This window comes from Theropithecus gelada, chromosome 10, assembly GCF_003255815.1.
Source record: "Theropithecus gelada isolate Dixy chromosome 10, Tgel_1.0, whole genome shotgun sequence".
In the NCBI taxonomy this organism is placed as follows: Eukaryota; Metazoa; Chordata; class Mammalia; order Primates; family Cercopithecidae; genus Theropithecus; species Theropithecus gelada.
The window spans coordinates 69,465,316-69,486,325 of NC_037678.1; the positions used below are offsets into that span (position 1 = coordinate 69,465,316).

At 48.0% G+C, this 21,010-nt stretch overlaps 1 protein-coding gene across 2 annotated transcripts; it reads right to left on the minus strand.

Moving 5' to 3' along the window:
• Window positions 1-5,558: 5,558 nt before the first annotated feature.
• Window positions 5,559-12,884, minus strand: BPIFA1 (BPI fold containing family A member 1). Of its 2 annotated transcripts, none has more exons than XM_025400017.1 (9): window positions 12,821-12,884; window positions 10,937-11,135; window positions 10,612-10,768; window positions 8,942-9,049; window positions 8,457-8,609; window positions 7,344-7,428; window positions 6,694-6,757; window positions 6,233-6,308; window positions 5,559-5,704 (listed from the first exon to the last, which is right to left on the minus strand). In XM_025400017.1, exons 2-8 carry the CDS (start codon window positions 11,118-11,120, stop codon window positions 6,268-6,270), a joined length of 792 nt encoding a protein of 263 aa, XP_025255802.1. In that variant the 5' UTR covers window positions 11,121-11,135; window positions 12,821-12,884; the 3' UTR covers window positions 5,559-5,704; window positions 6,233-6,267. The 2 variants fall into 2 exon arrangements, with proteins under 2 accessions (XP_025255802.1, XP_025255803.1); XM_025400018.1 differs by having other exon boundaries at window positions 5,559-5,743.
• Window positions 12,885-21,010: the final 8,126 nt, after the last annotated feature.

Genomic DNA, 21,010 nt, shown 5'->3' on the forward strand with positions numbered 1-21,010 from the left:
TTGCTCTGACCAAAGAATATATTTTACTGCCCAAGCAACACAACAATGGGCTCGAACTCATGACATATGATGAACTTTATGTGCACCCTATCTCCTGCAGGCCAATGGAGCCAATGAATGATGGAGTGGCTGACTCAAGTAGCAACTGACGAAAGGACATTAAGGTGGTCTGCTAATGGGCTGGTACTCCTGCCTGATTAGGGCAGTGTGCACAGTAAATACTGCAGCACATGCTGGGAAACACTGAGCTTCTTGGGGCTTGAGGTGGACATGGACTGGGCAATGCTTGATTAGGCTGTGCCTGTGAAATTCCAATCTCAGTGTTCTCAACCATTCCTTTTTTCCTTTTCCCTATGGAGTGCATGTCTCTGGGGTAGTTTGTGGTTCAGGGTGTCATAATACTCAGATGGGGCCCCCTAACTCTAATCTGGTGGTGATGCACCTCTCTTTTATGGGATGCCACAGGGATAGTGGATGAGACCAAGGAGTACCAGGATGTTAGGGTCCCATTAGTGGCTCCAGGGACATCTGATCCTTCCACTCAGGTGGGCAACATCATCAGACCTGTTAAATTTCTGCAGTACATGATCTCCCTTCCTGGACTGGACAATTGAGGCTGAAAGTTCTGGGTCAAGCAGGAAGAGCAATGGGTGTCCACAGAGGTAGTCTCAGGATGCGGACACACAGCCTGGGGTGCAATACCTGGACAGCCAGCACTGCAGGTAATAGAAACACCTCCAGCCACAAAGTATGAGAAGAGGGTAGAGGATGGGGAAGCAAATCTTTCCCCTTTTTGTTTCATTAGAGTGCCCAGTAGTGCCTAGATTGACAACACACTGGTGAAGATTAGCAGTGGCAGCAGTAGGTGCGGATTTGAAGCACTGTGGACCTGCCACCTGTGTATTTGGAGTTTTCCCTCCAGGCATGAATAGTCCACATGTGACATGTTGCCAATCTGATGGGGGCCCCAGTAAGAGTGTGACCCTCCGTGTGGGTTCAGATCCACAGGTACTGAATACCCTGTTCACAAAGCTTACCTTAAACATAGGAATATGTTCTAATGGGCTTTTCTGATAGATTAGCAAACTGGGCAGCATCCCATCTAAAGATTTGGAAAGGCTCCTGTGAGCTCCTGTGAGCTGAGCAGAGATGGGCTTTATAGGTATAAAAGAAGCGGAAGCAGGGAACAAAAAGCAGATTGATCATATCAAAGTTACTTTCCTTGTAGCGTTAAGGAAGAGGGAACTTTCTTACCCTCTGGCTCAGGTAGACTGGGCCCCTTCTGCTTGGTTGGAAAACTGGCCTGTTTTTAAAATTTAGTTTGATGACGTGATCTCATGCCTGAGTGGCTCCATTCTGGTTTGGTCTGGTCTATTGGACCTAGTGCAGGAGCTCAGTGCAAAACAGTGGCCTTTTCTAATTTTTATTTAACACAATTCTGCCTTAATCTTTACTCCTTACATAAACACAGCTCCCTGTAAGCACATGGCCTCCTAGAGTCCTAGGAGTATGTTGGAGATTTTCAAAGCTCATATAGATATCTTATTCCCCAGCTTTTTGGTTAGTTTTTTGTTTGCTCCAAATATTAAATCCCCCCAGGCAGCTGTGATGTTGTGGCCTCTGATTATTTTTTGACAAATGTATTTGGGGAAAAGGCTGTTCAGACCAGGGGAAAACTCTGTGTCAGGTCAAGTAATGACAACCATGAGAATGAGTCTTCCTGGGAAACCAATGGGCCGGTCAAACAATGACAATTCTCTGTGAATGAGTTGCTCTAACTCCCTCCTCACCTCTCCAGTGGCTACTGGGCTGCTGGTTTTCACTGTGGGCTTTTCGTTTTCAAGTTGGCTATGGAGCTGGAGCAAGGGGAGATGGGAGAAATTAAAATGCCACAAAGCTCTCTGTTCTTGCTGAGATTCCATAATTTGTATTGAATAAACTCTCCCCAGATTGCTACAAGCTTTGGTTAATTTCCAGAGCTCTGAAAATGTTAGTTAAGACCTTTTCTGTCAGTTTTCTCATTGCTTTTATGTAGAAAAAAATTTTCAGAGACCTTTCCTTTGCCACTTTCACTGACATAATCCCAGAGAGTTTTTAAAATGTGAAAGTGTTTTCACTCTTTAAAGGGCATAACTGTGTTTTGACCTGGCAGGAGGTCTTGTATCCTGGGGAATTCTAGATTAGCTAGTTAGAGATTGAACTTGTCAGAGAGGAGAGGACCCTTCTGTGGACTATAGGAAGAAGTCCAGGGGAGCAGGGGGAAAATCATATCCAGAGATGGCCAGGGGAAGGGTGTGAGGCAGGAACATGGTTCAGCACAACGGTCAGAGGGCAGAAGGCCCAGCGCTGATGGTTCTAGATGTGTGTCCCCATGCTCCATCCACCCTGGTTCTTGGGACCTCAGACACAGGGGACTCTCAGTGCTGACCCAGTGCCTGCCCAGATAGGACCTGAAGGTAGCTGATTCCTGGAGCCTCTCTAGCACAATCGGGAAGCCGCAGTTGCTGGCTTCCTATCTGAAAGGTCCTTCTGCACTTCCGGTCAGTGCCTAGGTGGACATTCCCAGTGCTCATTCAGCTGCTTGCTGGGATTTAATTACTCACCTGAGCTCAGAGAACTTTTGTGGTGTGGAATATGCTTCCTGTCTTAAATTCTCCCTGAAGACACATGATAGTGTCGCACAACAAATCTCGAAGTCTGAGCTATGGGACTGTCCTTCTAGGATGCCATGTTGATTGGAGGCAACAGTAAGTGGAGATAGTGGCAGGTCTGGACTTGATGATTGATGTTTGACAGGGGTTGGGGAATGGGTAGGTCCCTCGTTTATTACTCTTAGAATCAGAAAGATTTGAAAAACATGAACTTGAATCTTCTCATTCTCACAAGGTCAACAAGGTCTCCAAAGAGCAAGTGACATGGTTTTCTGTAAAGTCTGGGATGTTTCCAGTCTTTGATTGGCCTTTCTGTCTCCCTGTGGCTTTGGGCAAGTCATTCACACAACCCCAAGGCCTCAGTATCTCATCTGTGTAATGAAAGAGTTGGACTAGTCCCTAAAGACCTCAACATTGAGAGTGTATGTACTTTTTATTTGAGGGGGTCAGTGTTCTTCAGTCTGGGTAGCCCCATTCTTTTTCCTTCTCACAGCCAGTATTTCATAAATCTTTTCTTTTCTTTCTTTTTCTTTTTTTTCAGGCAGGGTCTTGCTTTGTCACCCAGGCTGGAGTGCAGTGGCGTGAACATGGCTCACTGCACCCTTGACCTCCAGGTCTCAAGCGATCCTCCTGCCACAGTCCCTCAAGTAGCCGGGACTACAGTCACATGTCACCATGCCTGGCTAATTTTTCTTTTTTTCTTTCTCTCTCTTTCTGTCTTTTTTTTTTTCTTTTTGTAGAGATGGAATCTCCCTATGTTGCCCAGGCTGATCTCAAACTCCTGAACTCAAACGATTCACCCGCTTCGGCTTCCCAAAGTGCTGGGATTACAGGCATGAACCACTGTGCCTGGCCTCATAAATCTTATCTGCATACACAGACTCAACTTTCTTACCTCTCCTCCTCTTCTCAGTTCCTTAAATTCAGGCTTCTTCCTCCAACAATATGACTCCCACCCAGGATATCAAGAAGCTGCTGCTTACTTACAATTCCAGTGACCCTTTCTCTATGTTTGTCCTTCTCAAACCCTCAGCAGTGAACACTTTGCACCAGTTTGTCCTTTTCATTTCGTCCTCCTCTTACTTACAGAATTGACAAGAGGTCAGTATGACTGCATGCAAGGAAGCAAAAAATGGGTGGTAGGTGACTTGTGTACCGTCGGCTTCCTGGATGGATCCTCAGGGTGTCCCAGGCATTTCCACACAGAGTAGCCGCAGCCAAGGGCATACTTTATCTGCTGGAATCAGTTCATCCTCCCAGATCCCCAGGTACCCACAGCTCCTCAGCCTGACACCTGGACACACACCTCACCCATGTCCTCTCTCACATCCTTCCAGATCCACCTTCTGAACATCTTTCAAATTTGCCATTTTCTTTTCTTTCCAACTTTTATTTTACATTCAAGGGGTACATGTTTTACCCGGGTAAACTGTGTGTTGTGGGGGTTTGTTGTATAGATAATTGTGTATCCAGGTAATCACCATAGTACCCATAGGTAGTTTTTCAATCCTCACTCTCCTCCCGCCTTCTACCCTCAGATAGGTCTGGTGTGTATTATTTCCTTCTTTGTGTCCATGTGTACTCAATGTTTAGCTCCCACTTGTAAGTGAGAACACGAGATGCTTGGTTTTCTGTTCCTGCATTGATTCTCTTAGGATAATGGCCTCCACCTGCATTCATTTTGTTGCAAAGGCTATGATCTCTCTTTTTTCTGGAGATGAAGTCTCACTCTGTCGTCCAGGCTGGAGGGCAGTAGCGTGATCTTGGCTCACTGCAATCTCCACCTCCCGGGTTTAAGCTATTCTCCTGCCTCAGCCTCCTGAGTAGCTGGGATTACAGGTGCGCACCACCATGCCCAGCTTATTTTTGTAGTTTTAGTAGAGATCGGGTTTCACCATGTATGATCTCATTTTTTAATAACTGTGTAGTATTCCATGGTATATATGTACCATATTTTCTTTATCCAGTCCACCATTGATGGACATCTAGGTTAATTCTATATCTTTGCTATTGTGAATAGTGCTGTAATGAATGTGTGTGTATCTTTTTGGTAGAAGGATTTATATTCCTTTGGGTATATGTCCAGTAATGGGATTGCCAGGTCGAATGGTAGGTCCATTTTAAGTTCTTTAAAAAATCTCCTGACTGCTTTCCACAGTGGCTGAGTTAGTTTACATTCTTACCTGCAGTATAAGCATTCCTTTTCTTTGCAACCTCGCTGGCATCTGCTATTTTTTGACCTTTTAATAATAGCTGTTCTGACTGGTGTGAGATGGCATCTTATTGTGTGTTTTTAAAAATTAAATTTAATTTTTTTTGACGGGGTCTCACTTTGTCACCCAGGCTAGAGTGCAGTGGCACTATCTTGGCTCACTGCAACCTCCACCTTCTGGGCTCAAGCAGTTCTCCCACCTCAGCCTCTCGAGTAGCTGGGACCACAGGCACACGCCTTGACCCCTGGCTAATTTTTGTATTTTTAGTAGAGATAGGGTTTTGCCATATCTGTCAGGCTGGTCTTGAACGTCTGCCCTTAAGTGATCCGCCTGTCTTGGCCTCCCAAAATGTTGGGATTACAGATGTGAGTCACCACACCTGGCCTTCATTGTCGTTTTAATTTGCATTTCCCTAATACAAATCTGCCATTTTCATTCCTGGTGTGGCAAGCTTGTGTGTCATTAACCGTACCTGGAGTATTATATCTACCCTGAACGCCTTATCCCCCCTCTCTAAGGATGCCTGGGAAAGCCTTCTGAAATCCACACACACTTGAACACCTCCTTGACCTGCTCAAGACTATTCAGATCTACAAAGTAGGTGCCAAACTCTGTGCCATGGCCCCAATCACCCAGGTCAGGGCTGTTTCCAACCCAGGAGCCCTCAAGTGATGGTGAAGGATGACAAGGTCCCTGATGCAGAAGAAGCCATTTTATTAGGTGAGGCACGTGGGATGTTACACACGCCTGGTGGGAAAGGAGAGGGAGCAGGTTCCTCGGAGAGAAGGCGACTGTGTCATCTTCCAGCACATGGGTCAGTCATCTGTGAGCACTGGGAAGCTGGGCCAGAGGGAATGGATTGAGCAGCAAGAAATAGTTCTGTTGGGGGAAGACCCGAATCAGGATGGAGACTCAAGGTCAGTGAGTGTTACTGGTATTGACTCATCATCAAACTCATGCCTCAAAGGGACAGGAGGAGGCCAAGACCCTGGGGAAGGCATCAGGCTTGGGGTCAGGGCTCCGTGTGCGTGTGTTTGAGTGAGTGTGTGTCTGTGTATCCACGTGTACTTGTGTGTGGTGAGTCCACCGATGTGGGCGTGTGTGAGTATGCTGGTGTGAGAGTGTGTGCGTCTGTATCAGTGGCCATGTGTCTGGGCATTTGTGTGTGTGTTTCTCCTGGTAGCTGTGCTGCCTGCATCCTTCCACCTCTGTCAGCTTTTCTGTGGATTTCTCTGTGCATCCCTGTGTGTACCTCTGTAGATGTTTGTCTCTTTCTTTGGATGTCATTGTCCCAAGCTGCCGGCTGCCTTCTACCAGGAGAAGAACAGCCAGCCCCCAAAATCCTGGGGTGTGTGGAGGGGCACTTACCAGCTCAGCAGAGGACAGGCCCCTTCCTGGAAGGCTTAGACCTTGATGACAAACTGTAGTCTGTGGATCAACATGTCTAGAAAAACAAACAAATACACAAACAAACAAACAATAAAAAAAAACAGACCACAGTCATGATCTCAACGTGAAGGAGTCCACATTCCTAAAGGTGGGGGGCCAGGGAATGGAGGCCTCTGGAGATCCGACTGTGTTCAGCATGCTTGGAGGAAGCCAGGCCTCCTTCTACCAACCAGCCCAGCTGTCCTCAGTGTCAGGGCTGAGGCAGGAGACACAGTGTCTATCTCAAAATCATCTGGATTATTCCGGGGAAAAAGAAGCCCAAAATGGTGAGAGTTGAGGCCAGAGGGACCTAGTATCCTAGGGTGTGCAGGAAAAAAACTCCTTGGGGGAAGTTGCTGCTCCTGCAGAGGGGGACAGAGGGCTGGAAAGCAGGTACTTACTGGCAATGTCATGCGCCAGGGTGACGTCCAAGCCACTGAGAACCTCATTGACCAGAGGGCACACCTGGCCAGGGGCAGAGGGGTGAGTTAGGCAGAGTGGCACCCTGGAGCAGCAGAATCCCCAGCGGGGGTTCTCTGGGGAAATTTCCTGTCATTTTTCAGTGTGAAAGTGATTCTAAGCAATCCCACAGATCAATGACCACACATGCACGAGGACAAACTGGAGGCATGAGGGATGTTGTGAAGGACCCCAAATCACACAAGCCCAGTGTTCACTCTGTGACATCACATCTGATTCTAAGTAGAGTGGAGTGCTCTGGTTATAGGAGACACCCAGGCATAGGTTGGAAGACTGTCTGTGGCCATAGAAAGCTGGGCAGGGAACTTCTCCAACTTCTCAGAACAGGGGCCAATCCTTTTCAGCTTCAGTGTGGACAGGCAGGGCCTGGCCTAGAGCAGAGACTTATCAATGCATTTGGAAAGATGTAAAGAAGAAACACGGACAGATGGATCAATGGACAAATAGATTGATGAATGGAAGTTACTTATCAAATTGAAGGACTTGGACCCACTCAGCCCAGGGCTTTGTTTCAGTGCAAGAAGTTCTAAAACTTGGTTTAGATCAGGGGATCCCCACCTTGCCCACTTACTTTGCCCTGAACCAACTCAGGCAGGACTTTATTCAAGATCCCTGTGAGGCTGTCCAGAAGACCTTGAATGGGGAGGGGGCCAAGTCTGAAAGAGAAAAGCCATGGGTGATGCAGTGACCTGGAGTTGGTGTGGAGAAGGCTCCAGAGGGGGACACTGTGAACCCCACAGTGAACCCCACTGTGAACCCCACAGTCTCAACACTCAGTCACTAAAGCAGAGTGTTGTCTGTCTACACCCGTGTGCAGGCCAACAGCAAGGGTCCTATTGAAAGGGAGTTACATTTGTGTACAGCAGTGCACACACAGGTATGTGTAGGATAAACACATGGTTCTCAGAAAAAGCAGGTGTCAATAAGGCTTTGCAGAGTCCATAAATGAATGGATACTACTTAGTATGTAGTTGTCATGAGGATCCAATGAGATGACACATGTGAAGCCCAATGTATGTGCTCATTAAAAGTTAACCACATGGGCAACTTTTGCATAATAGGTATGACACAGTCTCCCCATGTGACAGGTAACTGAAATAAGTAACCTAGTTAGGATCCATGTCTATTTTACCCCTTACTGGGACAAAGCACTTTCACACCTATTATCTTGGTAGATTCTATCAATAACTCCAATGCAGTTCCATACTGCAGATAAGTAAACTTAGAACTAAATTGGAGAAGCACTACCCAAGTTCACATAGGAAGCCCTCTATCCCCATTCCTATGTAATATGCAGGGCTTAAACTCCAATTTCTTGTTGCTAGATCCAGCATAAAATTGGTTATCTTGGTCTAAGAAGGGATAAGCGACTACTTATCTATCTATCTATGTATGTATCTATCTATCTATCTAACCATCCATCCATCTATCTGTTCATCCTTCTCTCCATCCACCCAACCAACTAACCATCTGTCAGTCCATCCATCCATCCATCCATCCATCCATCCATCCATCCATCCATCCATCCATCCATCCATCTTTCCACCCTCCCTCCTTCCCATCCATTTTCCCACCCTTTCAGCCTCTCACTCATCTATTCTGTCATTGTCCCAGCTTTCCAACCATCCATCCAGCATCACACCATGTCATCTCTGGGCAGGAGAAGCTGCTCCTCTGGCCTCACCCATCAAGCAGAGAGATATGCAGGCTTCCAGGAGAATGGGTGCAGTCACCAAGGACCAGGTGGATCCTCCCCTGCTTATCTCTCACGGCTAAGATTTCTGCAGTGATGTTCAGCTTCACAGCCAGCCTCAACAGATTTGCACCAACCAGGGGCCTGCAAAGGAGACAGCCCCACTGGTATCTGGCTCCACCATATTCCAAGGAAGAGGGTTATTTTCTCCTTGCCAAGAATGCTAGCCTCACCTCCCTCCATCTTGCCCACAGTTGTACTTATCTCATTTTCTAGCAGAAGAAACAAAGGCTTAAGAGGTCAAGTGAGCTTCCCAAGTGACCCAAGGCTGCTCAGCATAGCAACAAATGAGCTGAAGTTGGAGGCTTAGGTCTGTTAGACTCCAATACCCCTGTTATGGTTACCCATGGTTACCCATGGTCACCAGGGTCTCCCTTGGTGAGCCATCCTCTCACCCCCTCTTGGGACCCACTCACGTATTCACTTGGAGATTTATGCCGAGAGGGATGGTGACATAGAGACGGTGGCCATCAGGGCTCTGCACAAGGCCAAGTTCCAGCAGCTGGGGGTCAGTGACCTTTATACTGTCCAGGGAGTAATATTGGAGGGGGAAATATTAGCTCTTCTAACTCCAAATCCAGAAACCATCTTTAACCTAACAGTACTCATCCCAGAGGTAGAACTTCCCACCCAGGATAGGGAGACGGGAGGGGAGTCTTGCAGCCTAAGCCACATGAGTCTGAGTCACACATCAGGTCTTTTCCAGCCTCTGCCCTGGAACAGATCTGACACACACACAGTGCCCTTTCCTCATCTCCAGTCTATGATGTATTCAGGAGAGCAACTGTGTCTGGATTATATTTGCATCCTGTATGCCAGCTAAGAGCCTTACAAAGAAAGTGGCTACTTCATATTAGTTGACTGTGGATTGATGAGAAGGTGGATAGTGGATACGTGGGTGGATGGATGGAAGAGTAAGTGATTAGGTAGAAGGATGAATAACTGGATGATGGATTGGTCAGTGGATGAATGAATGATGCAGGTGCAACTGGAAGTAAACCTGCACAAACACTTATGGGTAAGAATCACCCACTCTGTCAGGTGGCTGATCACCAAAGTTTATCATGGGGATTGAGGAGCAGGAAGTCAGGGAGAGTGCAGAGAGGGTGGAAGGAAGCCTTTCTCCCATTGTCCTATCTTTCCAACCATCCATCCATCATCATACCCTGTTGTCTCCAGGAGAAGCCAGCCGTCTGACCTCACCCACCAAGCAGGGAGGCCATTTGATGGGTGAAGCCATTCACTGAGCCAGCCTCTGTGCCAGGTGATTTACACCTTTTCCAGTCCTCCCAATAGACTTCCTCTGTGGGTTCTATAATCTACATTTTACAGATGGAGAAACCAAGCACAGAGAGACAGGGTGTCCTGTCCCAGGTCATCCAACAGGTACATTTGAAAATCGAAGTCAAGAAGTCTGTCTGTCTCCAAGTCAGGGAGCGAGACCCTGGGTGGGTAGGATTTTGGAAATGGCTTTGATCCAGTCCTATCCAGGACCCAGGCTTTCCCAGCTCACTGGCATCAATCTTCCATTCTTGCTTTGTGCTTTGCGAGCTCTTGGCTGTCTCATGGGAAACACCACATTAGACCTTTCCATGGACATCACACTGTTCTTCATCACATTGATATCATCAAGGTGATATCTTGGTGATATCACTCTCGCTTACATCAAAGGCCATCTGTGTTCTAAGGGATTTCACAGGTAGAGAGAACAAAATGACCACAGTGTAGTGGGAAGAGCCTTGGCTTTGGACTTAGGAAAGTAGAGTGAGAGCCTTACTCACTTGGCATCACTCTAACAGCGGGAACACAAGCACCTCTGTGCCTTGGTTTTCCCATTTGCAAACTGAAGATTATTAAATCGACCTCAGAGGGTAGTTGTGAGGATTACAGATGATGCTGGGGCCTCAGGACATGCTTAGAACTGAGGGCATTGCTGGTTTGCCAGACTGGAGATGGGTCTCAGAACTGAGTCCTGGCTCCCCCTTCAGGCTGCCACCTCACTGCTTCAGTGTCACTGCCTGGGGCTGGCAGATCTTCACCTGGGGTTCCCCGGCGGAGATCAAAGCTCTATTTTAGGGCAACTCACTCAATGATGTTCAGGCCGGGGATCACTGATGTCACTTTCCCAAGCAGTCCCCCAAGGAGGCCACCAGAAGTACCTCCTCCAGGCTTCAGGATGTCCAGGAGCGGAAGGTTTTCCAGAATGCCCAACAGGCCCCCAGAGAGCAGGCCATTGCCGAGGGCTGGAAATGGGCATAAGGGTCTCTGGGGGTCAGATCTGACAATTCCAGATCCTCAGGCCCCCTCCCCCATCCAGCCCTGTCCCTCCCCGCTTCGCAGGGTTGGACACACTCTCTCTCTGTCACACACACACACACCCACACCCCTGAAAGAAGTTGTCACAGACTCACCATTTGTCAAGCTTCCTGCAAGACCTGTGGGACTCAAGGGCAGGGCTGGATTCACAGTCAAGGGCAGGGCTGGATTCACAGTCAAGGGCAGGGCCTGGTCCAGGGGCACAGGCAGGCCTCCAAACTGGGCCATGATCTGGGCTAACAGCCCGTAGAAGACAATGAGGACCCCAGTTTGAAACATCTTTGTTCTTAGTATCTGTGGACAGAATGACAAGTCCAACAGGGCATCGATATCAGAGAGGAATTTATGCACCACCTGCCCCTGCCGCCTAGGGGGTGAGGTTGTCATTCGTTTGCTCCCCAGAACACCAGGGGGTCACTAGTAATAGCTAACACTGCTGAACAATTTCTCCTTGCCAGGCAGCAGGCTGACTGCTTTACACAATTTCATCTTCATCACAACCCTAAGACATGGGCACCTGTTACCTGCAGTGCACAGGTGAGGGCCACTGATCAGGGGCCTGAAAAGGAGACAGCCCCACTGGTATCTGGCTCCAGCACATTCCAAGGAAGAGGGTTTTTTTCCTCCTTGCCAAGAATCCCAGCCTCACCTCACTCCATCTTGCCCACAGTTGTGTTATCTGATTTTCCAGTAGGAGAAACCAAGGCTCACAGAGGTCAAGTGAGTTTCCAGTTGGGAGTTTCAAATGTACTGCCATCACCTCTTGAAACCCACTCATGTACCCAAGTACCACTCATGTACCCAAGTACTCATGGCCTGAGTGTGGGTAACTTTCCCCAAGGTCACAAGTACACAGTGGAGAGAGGATTGGAAGCTAGAGCCAGGTGAACCCTCTGTTAAATTAAGTAACCGTCAGATTTATCCTCCAGTCAGGCTTGCTTCAATGGCTTGAATCATTGCTGCTCTTCAGACAAAGCAAGTGAGAAGGGTTAAACATGCAAGTGCTGAAGAACTGAGCTGTTTTGCATCATCCCCGTTCAGTCCTTTGGCCTGACGGTTGGTGGATGCCCTTGAAAGTCACACAATATAGGGATCGCATGGCCACAGCCACCATCTCATGCAGACATGTGTTGGGGAATTCCTGGGGCCATCAGAGTCTTCATTGCATGCAAAGAACCAGGGGACCAAAGAGAGGTAGTGACTTTCCCAAGGTCATAGAATAAATTGATGGTAGAGCTGTGGTTGAAGGCAGGTCTCCCAACCCTCCCCTCACTCAAGACACAAACATGCGTTCTATCGTTTTGACACCTTTCTCTTCTTCTTCAAGCTGCCCTGGAGGAATTCTGGGCACCCCCTGAGGTTTGGCTCGCAGACCTCCCACAGGTCTATTTGGCAGCCAGTAAAGTTGTCCAGAGCCAGCACTAGTACCCACACTTTGGAGACAACTGGCGGCTTTGTGCAAAATTCCATCTATTGGCTGACTCAGCTAAAGCTCCATTCTTGTGGTGGAAGGCTGGAAATGAAAGGTCTTTTGGTCCAAAGAGCCAGTTGTGCCCTTCTTAGGGAGGTAACTTTGACCACAGCCTCTGAATCTCCTTTGGGCAACAGACCCTTTATGAATCCAGTGGAAGCTAAAGATCCTAGTCTCAGAAAAATGCATCAAAATGTTTAAAATTGGGAGAAGAATTTTAGGAGCTTTCTGGATCATCTGTATCCACATTGGTAACCTCAAGTTAAAACTTTTGCCTTAGGGGTTTTGATTTAGGGCATTAATAGTGCTCATTTTATATCAATATTACTGGTCTCTTAGGACAGCAGAGCAAATGGCCATTCCCACATCCCTGACATTGGCCAGGTCTGTTTCTCTTGCATGGCCCCCAGTGAGTGATCTTGAGTATGGTCTGCCTGCCCCACAGTGAGGAGCCTGAGATCCCTGCCGTCAAGGGTAGCAGAGGGGCTGCAGAATGGACAGCTCTTACCTGGACTTCTTAGAGGTCTCAGCAGCTGTCCTGGTCTCCTCTGTCTCCCCCACTCACTTCTGCCGAGGATGCAGCCTCTTTTATAGTATGGGGACCAGGAAGCGTGTGTTGGGTGATGGGTTTCTAGATAATTGAGAATTCTGCAATCTGGCGGCGTCTTTCAGGGCTTTCCAAAGCAAATAATTGCCAATCATATTAGCAGGTGGGACGGTTAAACTATTTGGTCGACAAGATAAACAGAAAAACCTGAGATGGGATGTTACTCAAGACTTTATGGTTTCCTGAGCGGGGCCAAGGTTGCGGACCCACGCTCTCTAGGTAGCTTCGAGCATTGAAAGGAGCAACCAGCCAGTCTGAGCCCAGGAAGGGACTTCAGTCTCATCTGTTGGACTCTTTCCTCTCCTGCTCTAATTGTTTTGCTCCAATTGTTGGAGGATTCTTTCTCCTAAAGTGTCAAAAGAGACACTGCATCCGACATCTGGGGTGTGTCTCCATTCCAGGGATTCTCCTGCCTCAGCCTCCTGAGTAGCTGAGACTACAGGCAAGTGCCACCACACCCCACAAAGATTTTGTATTTTTAGTAGAGACGGGGTTTCACCATGTTGGTGAAACACAGTGGGTCTTCTGTTTTCAGAGCCCCTGTTGCACATCAGGAGCTCTCTGTCCTCACAAGAACCCTGAGAGAGAGAGGTTACTGCTCCTTTTTTATAGAGGAGGAAACTGAGCTCCAGTGGGGACAAGTGCCCAAAGACCCAGAAAGGATGCAGCACAGTTAGAATGCAACTGACTGGAGAATGAAAACAACAAAAACAGTGCCAACAGCAGACACTGGCCGAGCTCCTGCTATATGCCCAGCCTGCCACCGTGTTCACATGCAGCATCTCACAAAATCCTCACAGCCCCGTACTCCTATTCTACAAGGGGGAAACTGAGGCTGAGTGTGAGGCGAGCTGTCCAGAGATGCACTGCTGGCCTGGGGTGAGAGATCCACACTCTGGTCCTTTCCCCGTATCACTGTGCTAAAAGACGAAGGTGCCTCCCCACACTTGCTGGCCGTTTTGATTTCCCCACCTGTGAACTTTATGCTTTCATGCTTCCCTTTTTATTTTTTAAATTTTCACTTAATTTTTATTCTGTTTTATTTTATTTTGAGACAGAGTCTTGCTCTGTCAACCAGGCTTGAGTGCAGTGGTGCGATCTTGGCTCACGACAAGCTCCACCTCCCGGGTTCAAGCGATTCTCCTGCCTCAGCCTCCTGAGTAGCTGGGACTACAGGCAAGTGCCACCACACCCCACAAAGTTTTTGTATTTTTAGTAGAGATGGGGTTTCACCATGTTGGTCAGGCTGGCCTCGAACTCCTGACCTCAGGTGACCCACCTCGGCCTCCCAAAGTGCTGGGCCACTTCTCTTTTATATCCTGGAAAAGACTTTCTGGGTTCCCAGGCCTCATGGTCTCTATCCTACCCTTTCTTCTACCTTTCCCTAAGTGGAGTAATCAGGCATTTATCCCCACCACTTGGGCCCTTGGAGTCTGTTTAGCAGATGAAAAGATGAAGACACAGGAAGGCCAAGGTCCTGGACCAGTGAGCGCAGCAAAACCTAACATCTTATAAGCAAAAGTGGAGAGAGAAGGAAGAAATATGCATTTATTAAGCGCTGACTGCATGCCAGGTGCTCTCCATATTTGAACTTCATCTTCTTCAGGAGTGGTTGGTATTGTTGTCTCTCATACATTGGATGAGGAGGCTGAGGGTCAGAAAGGGTGACTGCCTCCTGGGGACACACAGCGAGTGAGTGTTGGAGTCAGTTGACCCCGCCACCCTCCATGTCTTTCTGAGTCCCTGGTAATCAGTGGGCCACACTGCTCCCTCACACTGGGCTTTACCGGCCTGCTCCACTGCTCTCCAGATTCTGGGTGGGGCCTCCAAGGCTTTGGGGCCGTGGCTTTGACCTTCATTATCCATTCAAGGTACTTGCTGGACTCTGCCCACATCTTGTACATGGCAGTCATCCTCACAGTGGTCCCATCGTATGACTCTTGTGGGTCGGGTCAGGTTGCTACTATCCTTGTGGGAAAACTGAGGCAGATAAGGCAAGGAATTAGTAGAGTTTGTGCAGCCAGTTAATGAAAGCTTTACACCCTCTGGTTTGAGGTCGGGAGGCTGTGTCTGTGCTGCATCCGAAAGTGGGTGAATTTGGGCTCAAACGGCTCTGGTTCAAATCCTATGACCCTGGGCAAGTCAGTCCAGTCCCCTGAACTTCATTTAGTTTCCTCGCCTGTAAAATTTGGGGAGAATAAAATCCGCCTCACAGGGCTATGGGGAGATGATGTCTGGGGAGCTGGTATGAATCACAGTTCATAAACTTGGGCGTCCACACATCTTTCTGATTTATCTATACTTTACCATTTCAAATACCATTTTGCTCAGGAACAGAAATGTCCCCATTCCCCCCTGGGGTTTCATGTCTGTGCTAGGGGCTTCATTTGTGCCAAGGGGGCTGCCTGTCCCTGTTTTTGGCTGGCAATATGGAGACAGCCATGTGCCGTCTGCTCCTAGACTGCGGAGACACTGTACTTCCCTCCTGGTGAAAGGTCCCTTCGGATTTAGCATTTACTTTCAACTGCTTCGTAAGACACAGAATTGTTCTGCTGTTCGCCAGTCCCTTGGGCCTGATACAGGGCTGTGAGGGTCTGCCCAAGCCCACCTGCCTGGATCCACCTAGACCTTCCCGTTATCCTTCTCTCCCCGGGGTCTCATCCTCTCTTCTGGCTCAGGCTCTGGGAGGGAGCGTGGACACAGACACCCTCTGTCCCTGGATCCCACACATGTGCCTGGGACTCTGTTCCCTTCCTCCCACACCCAGGTCTGCCTGGGAGCAGCAAGGGACTGAGTCACCATCAGAACCCACCAGAACTATGCTCCTTCCGGTTCTCCTGGACCCTCACACTTCACCAACCCAACATAGGGCATTTTCTAGTCTTGTGGGCAGGAAGTTTTGCTTCACCTTCTTTATGTGCGTGCTGTTCTCAGACTCCCCTATGCCCTGATTTTAACAAGTCAAAAGCCAAGACTATAAAAACAAAAAAACTTACAGTAAAATTGACTTCTTTTAGTGGTATGGTCCTTTGAGTCTTACTATGTGTACTCACCATCATAATCAGAGTACAGAACAGTTTCATCCTCCCAAAAAGCGCTCTCATGGGTCCCTTTACAGTCACCCCCTGCCCCCATCTGCTGGCAACCACCTGTTTGTTCTCTGTCACTACCACCACCACTTTATCAAAAACTCAGGCTCCTGAAAGTCAAGAGCCTTGTTTCTGCTTCTGTTGAAACTGCCCTCCCTTGTGGCCACAGGGATTGCATGCTCCATGCCCTGAACAGGGGAAAGGTCTCAAGGCACCAGGAAACAAATGGAAGGACACACCATGAACGTTTTAAGAGGTTTACCCCACACTGGTGACATCAGTACCCTCCCCATGTGTTTCTCAGAAACTGTAGGTGATGCCTTTCCTTCCTACTTCTCAGATTGCAATTGTGTTTGGGAGCCTTTGCTGAGGGTGTTTTGTCAATCAAGAGATCCATGTCTGGCCAGGTGTGGTGGCTCACATCCGTAATCTCAGCACCTTGGGAGGCCGAGGCGGGTGCATCATTTGAGGTCAGGAGTTTAAGACCAGCCTGGCCAACATGGCGAAACCCCATCTCTACTAAAAATACAAAAATTAGCTAGGCATTAGTGGTGCGCACCTGTAAACCCAGCTACTCGGGAGGCTGAGGCAGGAGAACTGCTTGAGCCTGGGAGGTGGAGGTTGCAGTGAGCCGAGATTGTGTCACTGCATTCCAGTCTGGGTGACAGAGTAAGACTCCGTCACAAACAAACAAACAAACAAAAGATCCATTTCTAAAGGGCAGAATTGGTTTGATTTTTCAAAGGGCTGTGACCTATGCTAGTATGAAAGGTCTCTTCTCCAGAATGTGAGAATGGGATGTGGGATCTGCTCCCCAGGAGAAAGCTCAGGATGGGGACTGAGTTAGAGAGGGTCTTCAGATGGACTTGGAAGCTCCAGAGCATTCCCAGAGAGCCAGGAACCCCAACTTAGATGAAACAAATATATATTATCAAGTAGGGTTTGCTTCAGGCAAGCTTCCCTTGCTTTTGAGATTAATCTTGCTTTTAAAGTGCAAAAAAAATAAAAAATAAAAATAAAAATACTACTACTAATGATAAACAACCTTTCGTGAGACACTAGTGCTTTATGCCACCTATAACAAGCCTGTGGGGAAACTGAGGCTCAGGGAGGACAGTGACTTGCCCAGGGTCATCTCAGCTGGGAAGAGGTGAAGTCGGACTGTCATCTTTGGCTTCAGTGCCCTTACTTTAAGTGCAAGTTTGCATCACAGTTTTCAGTTCAGAAAGCACCTGCCCATCTTCCCTGGAGCCCTCCCGTTGATGGAGCGCTTCCCCTGCCAAACCCCCCATTTTTCTTTTGAGACAGTTTCACTCTGTCGCCCAGGCTGAACCGTAGTGGTGCCATTACAGTTCACTGCCACCTCACCTCCCGAGCTCAGGTGATCCTCTCGCTTCAGCCTTCTAGGTAACTGGGACTTTAGGTGTGCACCACCACGCCTGGCTAATTTTCATGTTTTTTGTAGAGACATGGTTTTGCCAAGTGATCTGGCTCAAGTGATCTGCCTGTCTTGGCCTCTCAAGTGCTGGGATTACAGGTGTAAGCCACCGTGCACAGCCTTAAGAAATTTTATTGTAGTAAGAGCACTTAACATGACAGCCACTGAGTTTTGTTTTTTTTTTAAACAGAGTCTTTCTCTTTCTTTTCTTTCTTTCTCTCTTTCCTTCTTTCTTTCTCTCTTCTTCCTTTCTCTCTCTCTCTCTTTCTCTCTCCTTCCTTCCTTCCTTCCTTCTCTCTCTCTCTCTCTCTCTCGTCTTGCTCTGTCTCCTAGGCAGGAGTGCCGTGGCATAATCTCGGCTCACTGTAACTTCTGCCTCCCAGGTTCAAGTGATTCCTTGTGCCTCAGCCTTCCGAGTAGCTGGGATTATAGGTGTGTGCCACCATGCCCAGCTAATTTTTGTATTAATATTTTTAGTAGAGACAGGGTTTCACCATGTTGATCAGACTGGTCTCAAACAACTGACCTCAGGTGATTCGCCCCCCTCAGCCTCCCAAAGTGTTGGGATTACAGGCGTGAGCCACTGTGCCTGGCCTTAACAAAGTTTTAAGTGTACAACACAACCTTGTTAACTGTAGGCACAATGTTGTATGACAGATCTCTAGAACTGATTTTTTGCACCCCCTCCAATTTGGGGAAACACATGTAGCTCCCAGCCCAATACCTGGCACAGAGTCAGTGCCCAGTAGTGGGAGGGCATGGAAGTTATAAGGCACAGAAGGGCAGAGCCAGGACTGAGGTTCTGAACATTTGGGGCTGAATTGGAGCCTTAAACCATCCCCCATTGTGAACCCCAGTATCCTAATAGAGGTCCATTGTCCAACAAGCCCTTCCAGGAGGAAATGTAATGAGTCTGTGCTCCATGAACCTTAAAATGAAAACAGAATGCCAGAAACCCAAGGAGGTCCCTACAGGGAGCCCTGCGCCAGCCCAGAAACGGTCAGGAGGAAGGCAGACAAAAGCTGCCTTCACCAGTGAACCAGGTAGCCTTGTTGGGGACCAGGCCTGGCCCTCCTGTGTTTGCTCTTTGAATCATGAGCAGGAAGAACCCCACAAGCTCACGGCTGGCAAGGGGAACATTAGCGTTTAGGGTTGCAAATCCCCGGTGAAGCATTTCGGATTAGGGAGCTTGAATTCAAAGACAGAGATGTGAGATTCTCCTGCCCTATTCTCATCTCTGAGCTGTTGACATTTCCTTATTTGAGCTTGTCAGTCCCACTGAACACATATTTCATCAGTCCCCACCGTGTGTGTGTGTGTGTGTGAGTGTGTGTGTGGTTGGGTGGGGGGTGTTGGAAGGAAGGGAAGACTGGGAGGGAGGACTGACGGTGGTTGAGAGCGTGGGCTCTAGAGCTGGCTGCCTGAGTGCAGTCAATGTGGCCATTTCCTTAAGTGTGACCTTAGACAAGTGACTTTATTCTCCGAGCGTCAGGCTTCTCATGTATAAAGTGAGCTGAAATTTTGTATCTGGTGGGGTTGCTGGGAGGCAGTGATAAGATGCTGGATGTAAGCTCTGAGCACCAAAAAGCTCTGGATATAACAAGTGCTTAATGTGTGTGCTACTGTGATTAATATGTGTGTTTTATTTTCCCTTGATTTCTCAGGTTGCTTTTTCAACTCTTGGTTGGAGGAGAGTGGGAATCCATATTTAATAATTGAATAATCAACAGTCAAATCATTAACAATGGATTAAATGACTTTTTTTTTTTTTTTTTTTTTTTTTTTTTTTTTTTTTGGTGAGATGGAGCCTCACTCTGTTGCCCAGACTGGAGTGCAGTGGAATGAACTTGGCTCACTGAACCTCTGCCTCCTGGGTTCAAGCAATTCTTCTGCCTCAGCTTCCTGAGTAACTGGAATTACAGGCAACAAAATCGCCATGCCTGGCTAATTTTTGTATTTTTAGTAGAGACGGAGTTTCACCATGTTGGCCAGGCTGGTCTCAAACTCCTGAGCTCAAATGATCCACCCACCTTGGCCTCGCAAAGAGCTGGGATTACAGGTATGAGCCACTGTGCCTGGCTGGATTAAGTGACATTTAATAAGCATTTTCCATGAACCCATCACATATGAAATATACTGCAAATGGTTTTTCATGGCTTTACTCCTTACAAGCATCCTGCGTTATAAATACATATATGGACTTTTTAGAGAGACAAAGTCTTGCTCTATCACCAGGCTGGAGTGCAGTTTTGCAATCATAGCTCACTGTAACCTTGAACTCCTAGGCTCAAGCAATCCCCCTGCCTCAGCCTCCCAAGTAGTGGTGACTACAGGTGCGTGCTGCTACCTCCAGCTAAGTTTTCAAGCTTTTTGTAGACATAGGGTCTTGCTGCATTGCCTAGGCTGGTCTCGAACTCCTGGCCTCAAGCAATCCTCCAGCCTCAGCCTCCCAAAGTGTTGGGATTACAGGTGTGAGCCATCACAACCGGCCAATATTTTTATTGCAAAATTGTTAAAGTGGCTGGGCGCGGTGGCTCAAGCCTGTAATCCCAGCACTTTGGGAGGCCGAGACGGGCGGATCACGAGGTCAGGAGATCGAGACCATCCTGGCTAACACAGTGAAACCCCGTCTCTACTAAAAAATACAAAAAACTAGCCGGGCGAGTTGGCGGGCGCCTGTAGTCCCAGCTACTCGGGAGGCTGAGGCAGGAGAATGGCGTGAACCCGGGAGGCGGAGCTTGCAGTAAGCTGAGATCGCGCCACTGCACTCTAGCCTGGGCGACAGAGCGAGACTCCGTCTCAAAAAAAAAAAAAACAAAAACAAAAACAAAAACAAAAACAAAAACAAAAAACTAGCCGGGCGAGGTGGCGGGCGCCTGTAGTCCCAGCTACTCGGGAGGCTGAGGCAGGAGAATGGCGTAAACCCGGGAGGCGGAGCTTGCAGTGAGCTGAGATCCGGCCACTGCACTCCAGCCTGGGCGACAGAGCAAGACTCCGTCTCAAAAAAAAAAAAAAAAAATTGTTAAAGTGCATTACACGTAAGAAAAATGCATATATGTAAATAGCTCAATGAGTTTTCAGAAACCAAACATCCCTTCCCATACCCAGCACCTAGATCAGGAAACAGAATGTTATAAGCTCTCCCAAAGCCCCCTTCAATGCCCTCTTAGCATCTAACCCTTGCCCCAAGGTAACCACTATCTTATCTCTGGTGGCACGGATTAGTTTTGCTGTTTTGGGACTCACATAAATGGGAGACGCAACACGTGCCCTTTTGCCTATGGCTTCTTTCATGTAACATTCTGTTTATGAGATTCGTCCATGTGGCTGTGGGCAATTTTTGGTCATTTCCATCACTATAGAGATTCCAGTGGGTGCCCATCCCACAAGATATCTGCCCATTCTATTTATTCATTCTTTTGATGGGCATGAGGGGATGCTGAGTTTGGGGTTATGATGAACGTTGCTGCTACGAGCTTCCTTGCCTTTTGCTCCACACCTGCATGTATTTTTGCTGAGAATACACTAAGTAGTGGAATTGCTGAGTTGTAAAGCAAGCCTATG

What these genes read in the sequence shown, in the direction of transcription:
- BPIFA1 (XM_025400017.1), bottom strand. Translation starts at nt 11,120, where the DNA reads ATGTTTCAAACTGGGGTCCTCATTGTCTTCTACGGGCTGTTAGCCCAG. An exon ending in CATATCTCTCTGCTTGATGG is followed by an intron (nt 7,429 to 8,456) that starts GTGAGGCCAGAG and finishes TTTCTCTTTCAG; the next exon opens with ACTTGGCCCCCTCCCCATTC. An exon ending in CCTGGCGCATGACATTGCCA is followed by an intron (nt 6,309 to 6,693) that starts GTAAGTACCTGC and finishes TTGTTTTTCTAG; the next exon opens with ACATGTTGATCCACAGACTA.